Source organism: Trichoderma gamsii (genome assembly GCF_001481775.2).
Source record: "Trichoderma gamsii strain T6085 chromosome Unknown Scaffold_89.2, whole genome shotgun sequence".
Taxonomy (NCBI): domain Eukaryota; kingdom Fungi; phylum Ascomycota; class Sordariomycetes; order Hypocreales; family Hypocreaceae; genus Trichoderma; species Trichoderma gamsii.
In genome coordinates this window covers 25,813-35,694 of record NW_020171426.1, presented here as the reverse complement: position 1 = coordinate 35,694, position 9,882 = coordinate 25,813, and the positions used below count along the sequence as shown (strand labels likewise).

The following is a 9,882-nucleotide window of genomic DNA, read 5'->3' as shown; positions in this document are numbered from 1 at the left end:
TTGTATATGTTACTCTATTCAGTGCCCACCTATATTTAGTCAATATGGTTACATTCCTTGTTGCTGTCATATTCTACGTTGTAACTTGTTCATTTTGCCGCCGACGATAGGTATACTAGCCAAACAGGTGTTTGCGAGCCAGATCTCAACAATCTCGCCCTATAGCGTCGGGTCTGCTCCGTCGGCTATGCTAACTCAATAGATAAGAAAGGCAAAAATCCGCAGCACTTTTGAGGGTTGTCTTTTTGAAAAAAGAGAAAATAGGAAAAAAAAAACACAATTCGGCATATATTGATACAGCCTAGTTCAGGTTCAGCACCACTTATTAATAACTACTATATTTTAGCGTCAGCTACTTTTTCCCAATACATGACTAAGACAGTATCAATTTCGATCATACTGTGTATTGGTCTTAACGCGTGGATCTCCTGCGTAAGACGAGATGGGTAACTCCAGGTTTAGCCACGTCTGCAATAGCAAATCAGGGATTTTACCCCACCAATTCAAAACGTGACGTGTCCCAGCTGGATATCACCTTTCTCTGTCCAACTGGCAAGAATTGGGGATTTAAACTTTACCGCCACAAAAGTCAGCACCTTACTCCGCATATTCTTTAAAAGTAAACCTAGTCTGCAATATTTGACTACGACGATGGCTCCTGGCCAAAAACTGCCGGCATGGTATTGCCGCTTGGTCGCCCTCACCATCGAGAAGAAGCGAGACGTACGCCCAGAAGACTTCGATGAAGACCTCTCCGACATTGATGCGACACCAAAATACAATGGAGTAGGCAATAATCCCTCGGAATTGAATTGCGATTGCGACGGCGAAGACACGGAATGTGATTGTCAATCTTCGAACGATAGCGAGCATAGCTCGGAGAGATCATACAATGGATCGGATGCTGATTACTACTACGAACTCAAACACGAACGCGAAGAGCGGAAGCAGCAGTTACGCGATATGGAGGTGGAGGAAAAGGAAGAAAAGGAACGTTTGCGCGAATCTGAGAGCGTTAAGGAAGAGGAAGTACAGGCAGCCTATAAGTCTCTGCAACAAGCAGAGATCAGGGGATCCCTCCTATGCCCTCTCGACTCCATCGCTAGCAAGACTTTCCGCTTATATTCCCTTGACTATTTTGATTATCGTTACGATCCCGTCTACTATCCATCTAAATATGTTGAATTCTATTACATCGAAGAAGGCGACAGCACCTGTACGTATAAACAACCGCCTACCGAGGAAACGAAAATTCAGGGTCATTTGTACTTGAATGTCGATTGTGGTTGCGATTTTGCCTTATTCTCTCCTCCGAAGCAAGCAGGTCTTAAAAAATATAGCTTGAAGGATGTCGACGGAAATTTTGCGCCCATATTTCAGTTCATTAGCAACGATCACTTAATAGTGACTGTCTCTCGAGATCTAGTCTTCATGGATGTTCCTGTACCCCCGCTTGCACCGGATATGTTCACATTTCACGGCGTTCGTTATGATTACAAAGAGGAGAAACGTCGAAGGGACGAGGAAAGAAAACCCCAGCGCTCACCATCGCCTCGTGAGACTTGGTTTGAGATGAGCCATCCGATGGGAACATGGAACATTGGAGCATTGTGATAACGCATTGGTTGTGCTTCAACTAACTGCCTATCATGATTCCATAGGCGTAATCATCTCTCTGAGGCCCAAGTTCCTTGAACCTCGGTTGTCGATGGTCAGCTATTTGCTGTGGATGCGCCGTATTATAGGTGGAAATAGTTGACAAGAACACATTTTCTTCTTTTCTGTAATGGGAGAGGAGGCATCCCATGAAGGAAGCACTAGTAATGACTCTTGCTGCCCTAATTGACATCTAATACGAACACCCTTTAGGGCACAAGGCCAGAAGATGGCTACATCAGACACCACTGATGTCGTCATCTTGTAAAGCCCTCAATGGATTTAGCCTTCTACAGCACAAATATGGCAACCCACAGGCCTCCCTTTTCGTACTCCTATTGTTATTGTGCATTGGTATGTATCTAATATAGACACGCTTGAAGTCGTATCAGCTGTCATCTATAGTGAACACTCAAGGGGTGACGCGTGTCCTTGTAGCCATTTGCGGACAATTGCCTTGGGCACAAGTTTGAGTCAGCCATTTCCAGCTGCTGTTATGGAAGGGACTTCCATTGGACAATGGTGCACTGTGCCCCAGCTCCACCTGCCCAATTTGGACAGATCTCTTTCTTACGAATGCGGACGCTGAACCTGGACTTGGCTGTATCTATTAAAGAACCCATGACCGTATTCAGTATCTACATGCTATATATATCAACTTATTTTTAGGCTATTTTACGCGGCAAACCGCTCCATAAGGCGATTTAGTAAGCAGGTGCGTTGGAATTACTGATATATCTTCTAGCTTTCGTCTACTGTTAGAAATCGTTGGATGACTTTGCATGCGGTTGAAGACTCAATTTCATCAACAACCCTGGTACATAAAGGACCACCTTTTCCTATGGACATAGAATGTGGCTTCGCAACTGGACTGCAATCGTCATCGGCGATGCTTACGAGAGGATTGCAAATGCCGTAGGTTTCCGCGCTCGGGCAGCGTCAAGCCTCGACGGATCTGATGGCCTTGATTCGCACCCTTCCAACCTCTGTCTACCCGGGAAGCAGCGAGTGTTGGTCAACAGATGGAATGGTGTTCCTGATAGGGTTGTATTCAAAAGTCTCCAAGTTTGATATAACCAGGCACGTATAGAATAAAATTTGTGTATGAAGACTGAATAAATTCACAACGGGCTAACATACACTCTCACTACAATAGGCTACTAAGAGTAACGATACAATGGCCAGCCGTTCTGCACGGTAGGATGAAATAATGAATGCTATGGCGATGTGGACGGAACTTTTGAACGCACTAACACAAGCAAGGAGGGCGGCGAATGACAAAATATTACATAGTAGAAACTCTTCTAGCAAGTACCCCCAGTCGAGTACCTGGTCCAGAATTGTCGCCACCAGGTAGTCGGCAAGACGGTGTAACGCACCCTTACATTCAACTGAGACCGCAAATGCAACTTGAGAGCTCAGCTGAGACTTGCAGTACATCTTGGGAAATTAATTGGTTGGCGAGCCGCTCCCGGAGGCGCAGATCCGGCACGGCGCGTGATTGCCTCCTGACCAAAGCTTTGACACATTGGTTACCAGGTAATGTATTCGATGACGTTTACATTAGTTCAGCTACATGGCTATGATGAGCTCGTTATATAATAAAGAGCACTCTGCCCGAGCTATAAGTGCTAACGCCTCAAATCACAGCTGCAAACATTACTGATTCCAGCAATAGAAGGCATATTTACTCTTCAGCTTAAAATTCTGAGATCATTTCATCATCTTTGTGTAACAACATCGAAACAATGACTTACTTCATGCCCGAGACTTCTCAACAAGTAGGTAAACATGCGCTACTTGGAAGGAAAAACATACTCACATATTCTCCAGACAGAGAAAGATCGACTAAGTACAGTTCCACCATTATCATTACTAACATAAAGGCTGTGTAGCTAACTCTGGATCAGACTACCAGCATAACATGATGTTACACATTCTTGGTGGTAGACTGGGACAAGCACCAGCTGGCTCACAAGCTCAGGTTTTGGACGTGGCCACCGGGACAGGAATATGGGCCATGCAGTATGGTGCGTGCTTTACCACTTTTCGTCTACTTCTATATCTTCTCCCTGGGCTAATATTGAGAATAGCTGAGCAGCATCCCGAGTCAACAGTGCTCGGCGTTGATCTAAGTATCGCGAAACCGCAAGAGTTACTGCCAGAAAACTGCCAATTTCAGCAGCTCGACGCCGAGAATGGCGAGTAGCCGCCAACTCAATTTGACTACATCCACTTTGGACATGTGATCAGTTTCTTTGACGACACCAAAGCCGTGATGAAGAAAGCATTTGACCACATGCAACCCGGTGGCTGGATTGAGCTTCACGATCCTGAAATGCGAACTATTGCTAATGACGATTCTGTCAAAGGTACTGCTCTTGAAGAATGGGTTGAAATGACTGTCAAAGGCGGCAGAGCCGTTGGGCGAGATATGCTCAAGTCAGCTCACTATGAGGCCTGGCTCAATGAAACGGGCTTCGTCAATGTTCAAGACGCCAAGTTTCAGCTGCCAATCAACGAATGGCCAAAGAACCCCAACCTCAAGAAAGTCGGCGCCATATACAAACATAACATCTTGGAATTAGTTGAGAGTCTTACCAAATTCCTCACCCTGGCAGGGTTGTCCGACGCTGAGGCCGAGGATTTGAAGGAGCGTATGAGGAAGGACATTCACAATCCACAGATTCGCGCTGCCTTTCCACTGTAAGTCTGCTCATATTTCGCGTGACTCAAGCACCTGTTGTATATGGCTGACAGCAACTTATAATAGCCATGTTACGTATGCGCAAAAGCCGTTTGACGGCAGTTATGCGCACTTATAAGCGAGCTATAGCATAAGTCATATGGCGCCTTTGACTGTATTAACTGGCATTGGAGTCATTTTAGATAATACAGGTCGCTGTCACCGTATATATGCATCCTCTATGCAAGGCGAAACAGAACAGGTTGCTATCCAAGCAAAGTGATATTGGCAGCAATTGTCAACCCAGGTCAATTCCATACACAACCGATAAAAGGCGGATATGATAACATGACCTGATTTCTGGCCCACGTGAAACTGGGATCAATGTCTCAATCTTCTCACCGCGTTTCCCACTGCCCCTTAAACGTGCCGTGCCGTGCCTTGCCGTGCCGCCCTTCTCCCGCTTGAATAAATAGCTTGTGCCTTGTTTCTCCCTACCTTAGGTACTCTAATGTCAGACCCGCTGCAATGCAGCTCTTGGCGTCTCGTTCGTATCCGCCGCTGTTCTTTTGCCAGCAAGAATAAGGTAGTCACGTAGCCAACTTTAGGTTCGGCTTGGACTCCAGCCGGCTCATCGACCACGAAACGTTGTACCAATAATGACAACTAATGCAACCAAAGTATGTCAACCCACTAGCTTGTACAATTTGATATACTGGGAAACTTTGCAATTTTGTACGATCAAGGTCGATGTTGCGTAGATGCTAGTTGTGGAGACAACAGACACTGACTGAAATCTATCTCGCCGAGGCATGACCCACCACGACATGCCAGGACCTCGAGGCCAAGCAAGCAGACATTTCGATGCACTCAAGAAGATTTAGGAATCGGATGCCATTTGCTTCACAGGACTAATCGCCAAATACCAAGTCCCTGGTCATTTGCACAAATGTTTGATCCTCTGGTGGGCTGCACAGACTGGCGGCGCCATAATCATTATGGAAAGGGATGTGACGGACAAAAATTCGCTTGGACCTACTTTAATTTATACACTGCTCTCCCAGACATTCTTTTATACCATCCAGATCACCGACAGCAGCAGCAGCAGCGATGACAACAACACCACCAACACCGACAGCAACGACAGCAGCAGCAACAGCGACGAACACGCCGACGAAGAAGATGATGACGAAGACGAAGACGAAGACGAAGATGATGATGATGATGATTCTTTTGGTGTTGCTGCTGCTTTTCGCCGGAGCAGACAGCCCGGAACCACCCACCCCCAGTCGCGACTCCTCCAGGGACGGGGGCTGGCTTAACTACCACTATTTGTTAAGCCAGACCCTGTCCAACTACCTTCTTGTCGACCACAGAAGAAATAGCTATTTGGAACATGGATAAACTTTTCAACGCTCTGTTTAGTCCAGAGTCAGTGAATGAACACATTAGGATACGGGCAACAAGGCAGTACAAATCCAGTCCCCTTAAAAAGACATCTTTGCATGAAAGCGTGAATCGCAGTTTGGAACAACAGTCTCATATCTACGCCCACACTTCGCTTGCCCAATTATCTCTCGAGATGGGAGAGGTAGATGAATATCTCGACAAAGTCGTGCAAAATTGATTATAGCCTCCCAAAACTGCGATTGGATGATGACAGACGCCGATAAGGTAACAGAGAATCATCATCTGCTAGAACACGTCCGGGCGCAGATCAAGTTAACAGAAGCAGATTTTACACTTGTCTCTGTACTTGTAGATAGTGGTGCTCTGGCACAATCTTGACATTGTGAAGTAGCCGAGCAAGTCATGTCAACACAAAACAATACCAGACCGGATGACTTGGCTCTGAGGATCAACGGGCTGTCAAGGTTGGTGCTGCAAGATTGTATTCATTGCAAGTAGTGTGCCAGTTTCACACTGCATTTAACACGGTGATCCCATCTTCTCTAGCTCAGCCATTGGGTTCGACAGCCAAGGCTCTCACTGCTGCCGCACGACGGAAGAGAATATGGTACGCGGACAGTTGAGAGACTGCCAAAGACGACTCATCAACAGTCACATCTTCGGGTAGCTAATATTGCTGAGCAAAAGCCCATAGCAAGAGATCGAAGGACTTTGTTCTCATCTGTCCCGGATGCAGCCAGAGTGGTTTGGAATGGTTTGGTAGTATACCATGGTGGTGGTGCGACGGTATATATTGGCGTTTACTTCGACCCATTTTGATCAGAGACGGATTCATTAGACCCGCCCGAATTCTTTGAATTCAGTTTCTTTTCTTCGTCATGGATGCTAAGGCTTTGGATCACTATAGTGATATTTTCCATGATATTTCCCACAACTTCATCATTCGCTTCGATGGTCGTTTCACTTTCTTTTGCCTTGTGGCCTAATCAATCCTCTTTCGAGTCTGACTCAATGGTCTTATAATCTTCCGCACCAGGTGAGAGCACTCTGACTCTTTTAGTTCCATCAGATTGCGCCTTGGCCTTCCGCTTCTGCTTCATCTCATCTTCCCTCCTTCGCTTCTCATTCCATACAGGTTGCCAGGCGGTGCTCCTGAGAGCTTCGGCTGCACTTGGCCGCTGCTCTGGCTTCCAGGCAAGCATTTGGTGCAAAAGAGGAGCAAAAGGCCCCAACGAGGAAATTCGTTCAATCCGATACTGCACTTGTTCTTGCATATTTAAATAGTCGTGCTCGGTTGCAATCTTAAAATTATCCGGAGGTCGCATAAAGGTATAAAGCCATGAAGTAGCCAGCGCCCAGATGTCGAGTTTGGCCTCATCCAGGTCTGCTCTTGGTCTACCATTTATCTTTTCCCAAGCCTCAGGCGCGATACATATACTAGTTGCATCATACGGCTTTCTCCCCGTTTGACTCATAGAAAGTGACAGCACGGCCTTTTTTGTCGAAAGAGCCTTGGTGGTCGTATAAGATTTGTGTGTTGCGTTGGCCAATACAAGCAGTGAGCTGGGCCGGATATTCCCGTGGACGAGACCTTGTTCATGCATCGCAGAGAGACCAAGCAATGTCTGATGGAAATATGCAAGACGTATATCGCGTTCCAGCTTAGTCCAGGGAAAATCCAGAAAACTATATCTAGCGAGCGGAATCGAATAGAAGGTGTGCTGGCACTCATCGAGCATGTCGGTGTTGGACGCATTGAATAGGCACGGTGGAGAAGTCTGATGAGAACACCAGATATTGACAATATTCAAGATCCCACTGTCCATTGTATCTCTGCTCTGAAAAGCCATCTTCAGTCGTTCGACGACATACTGGCGTGTCTTGGACGTGTCTTTGTTTAACAGCTTCTTGACAGCAACCGGCTGTCCTGTATGAATGTCGACGCCTATGATGACGTTGGTGGTAGGGATCTTGTGGTGAAGCCAGATATTCCACGAAGTCTCGTGGTATGGGCTTGGCATCGGGATGAAGTTGAAAAGGCGTGAGGGGCTGAATCCGTGAAAGTCGCTCTTGATAGCCTTGTTCATATGAGCAGTAAACCTATCGAAATTCTGTCGGGTCTGTGTGGCGAATGTAAAGAGAAATCGATAGGGACCAAAATGGAGATAATTTCGCTCTCTCCGCAAGACGCAAGTCATTCCTTTTCCCCATTCATCCAATTGGAGTATCAGATCGTTGTCGTGCATATCGCCTTGCTCATAGATGATTGGTCGATTGCAAACCGTCCTGAGCATAAGGACGCCTGAAGTTGGGTGAAAGGTGATGTGGGCGTGGGAATCTTTGATGTAGTCACGAATTCTGCGAGACGCCGGCGTGTCGCCTGGAGTACAGAGAAGGATGTCTGGATTGGTGTAACCCAGGCCTTTATCGACCAAGGTTGGAGGTGCACCAGCACCAATATTCCACCGCACCATTTTAAAAGAATGTGAGCTGGCTTGGGAGTCGGAGGTTGAAGCGGAGCCAGTTTCATCTGAACTAGAGCTATCAGACGATAGAGGTAGTGATATGTGATAGCCGATGGCGTTTCCGCTGCTAATGAGATTTGGCGGTGACGCTTTAGCCTGGATGAGCTCGAGCAGCAGAACGGCTTCGTCGTTTGCAGCGCTGAAGGTGGCAAAAGGAATGCCACGCGGCATTGAGATTGAAGCAGCCGCCATGGCGCCTATTTATAATGATACGAGCGGCAACTCGGTAAGTTAATGATGGTGAAGCAACCTTGAAAGTTATCGCGCTCACGGGCGTCTTTGTGTGCCGCGTCTCCATTTGAGCCGCATCTCGTTGCTGACGCGATATCACGTGACTTTGAACACCTCGTTCCGCTAGCTCCAGCATCACGGATGACATCTCCTCTCATACTCAATCGTAACGAAACCCAGAGCCTTGATCGTGCTATTCCTGTACTTTGCCTATTGAAAATATGGCTAAGCGAAGATCCTCCGCAAGCGCTTCTTCCCCGCGTAAGAAGGCCCGGCTAGACCTGCCGACCGATACCCCGAGCCTAGAGATATCGACCGACGAAGGCGCATCTTTATTAACAACATCAACATCATCACCTCCAAGCCCCTCGCGACGCGAGAAACGGAAGAGAACAGACAGTGATCCTACCGATGGCTCATTAGAAGAGTCGGAGTCAGGCACCAGCGCGAAACGAGCCAGGACACAGAGCCCAGCTAGCGAAACGGAGCATTCACGCAAGCCAGGCTTTGAACCATGGCCAGAATGGCAAGATAATCCAGATTTCGTACCATGGCCGAGCGCTTTTGACGACCCACAGTCGGAAGCACATATATTTTATGAAGATGAACACTACACAAAGGAGCTAACTGCGGAGGCTCGTGAGTTTCGGAAGCAGGCTACTTTGGCGCTGCAGGGCTATTTGCTCTGCGAATGTGGAAAGTATCACCAAATGGATGGCCGAAAACCGTGGCATTATCCCGGGATGGAACCAGAGCTGGATGAATCAGATGAAGAACGGGTTCAGCCAGGTACTGGCTCGTCTCACCCAGGTCGCCGTCGAGAGCCGTTCCCAAGCCCAGAGCTTTCCGATGATGAAGAGGCAGATGCAACTGGGGGCGATCAACTCGAAATCATGCCTGTCAGTGCTTCCGAACCATCATTGGCTTCGTCAGTCTCGCCAGCTTCTGTCATTTCAGGAGCATCAAATGTCTCTCCTACCAATTCACCCGCCACTTCGCCTGTCTCTTCATCTACAACCACTGAAGCTCAAGTTTCACGTCAACGTAGCAACACGAAGCGCAGTGCCAGAAAGCTGGCCTCACAGCGCCAGACACGGAAAAAAAACAAGAGAAAGCTGCAGAGGGGGAATGCAGATAAAAGCGACAAGCGCCAGCCTCGTGGTCGGAAATCGAAGACTACGTCGACAATTGAAGAGCCCGTTGAGTCACGACGATCATCTAGGAGAGCTGCAGGTTCTCAGCTGTGGTTTTTGGACAACAACGGCGAAGCTTGCTTGGTGGCGTCTTCGTCAAGGTAAAAGTCACGCTCACACATTTTAGGGAAATTTTAGAAACTTGAGCACCAGTCGGACTGAGGAGGCATGCCCGTTAACC

General features: G+C 47.4%; 4 protein-coding genes across 4 annotated transcripts; 3 read left to right on the top strand and 1 right to left on the bottom strand.

Annotated features, from left to right (window-relative positions):
* Positions 1–651: 651 nt before the first annotated feature.
* On the top strand, positions 652–1,614 carry TGAM01_v211092 (hypothetical protein; the record flags this gene model as incomplete). The annotated part of the gene is made up of 1 exon (XM_018811028.1): positions 652–1,614. One exon carries the CDS (start codon positions 652–654, stop codon positions 1,612–1,614), a length of 963 nt encoding a protein of 320 aa, XP_018655765.1.
* Positions 1,615–3,404: 1,790 nt separating this feature from the next.
* On the top strand, positions 3,405–4,481 carry TGAM01_v211090 (hypothetical protein; the record flags this gene model as incomplete). Its single annotated transcript, XM_018811027.2, has 6 exons — positions 3,405–3,437; positions 3,490–3,508; positions 3,567–3,686; positions 3,750–3,861; positions 3,910–4,362; positions 4,430–4,481. The coding sequence occupies 6 exons, from the start codon at positions 3,405–3,407 to the stop codon at positions 4,479–4,481; spliced, it is 789 nt and encodes a 262-aa protein (XP_018655764.2).
* A 2,257-nt stretch (positions 4,482–6,738) lies between these two features.
* Positions 6,739–8,469, bottom strand: TGAM01_v211091 (hypothetical protein; the record flags this gene model as incomplete). The annotated part of the gene is made up of 1 exon (XM_018811025.1): positions 6,739–8,469. One exon carries the CDS (start codon positions 8,467–8,469, stop codon positions 6,739–6,741), a length of 1,731 nt encoding a protein of 576 aa, XP_018655762.1.
* A 260-nt stretch (positions 8,470–8,729) lies between these two features.
* On the top strand, positions 8,730–9,806 carry TGAM01_v211089 (hypothetical protein; the record flags this gene model as incomplete). The annotated part of the gene is made up of 1 exon (XM_018811024.1): positions 8,730–9,806. The coding sequence occupies one exon, from the start codon at positions 8,730–8,732 to the stop codon at positions 9,804–9,806; it is 1,077 nt and encodes a 358-aa protein (XP_018655761.1).
* Between the last annotated feature and the right edge of the window lie 76 nt (positions 9,807–9,882).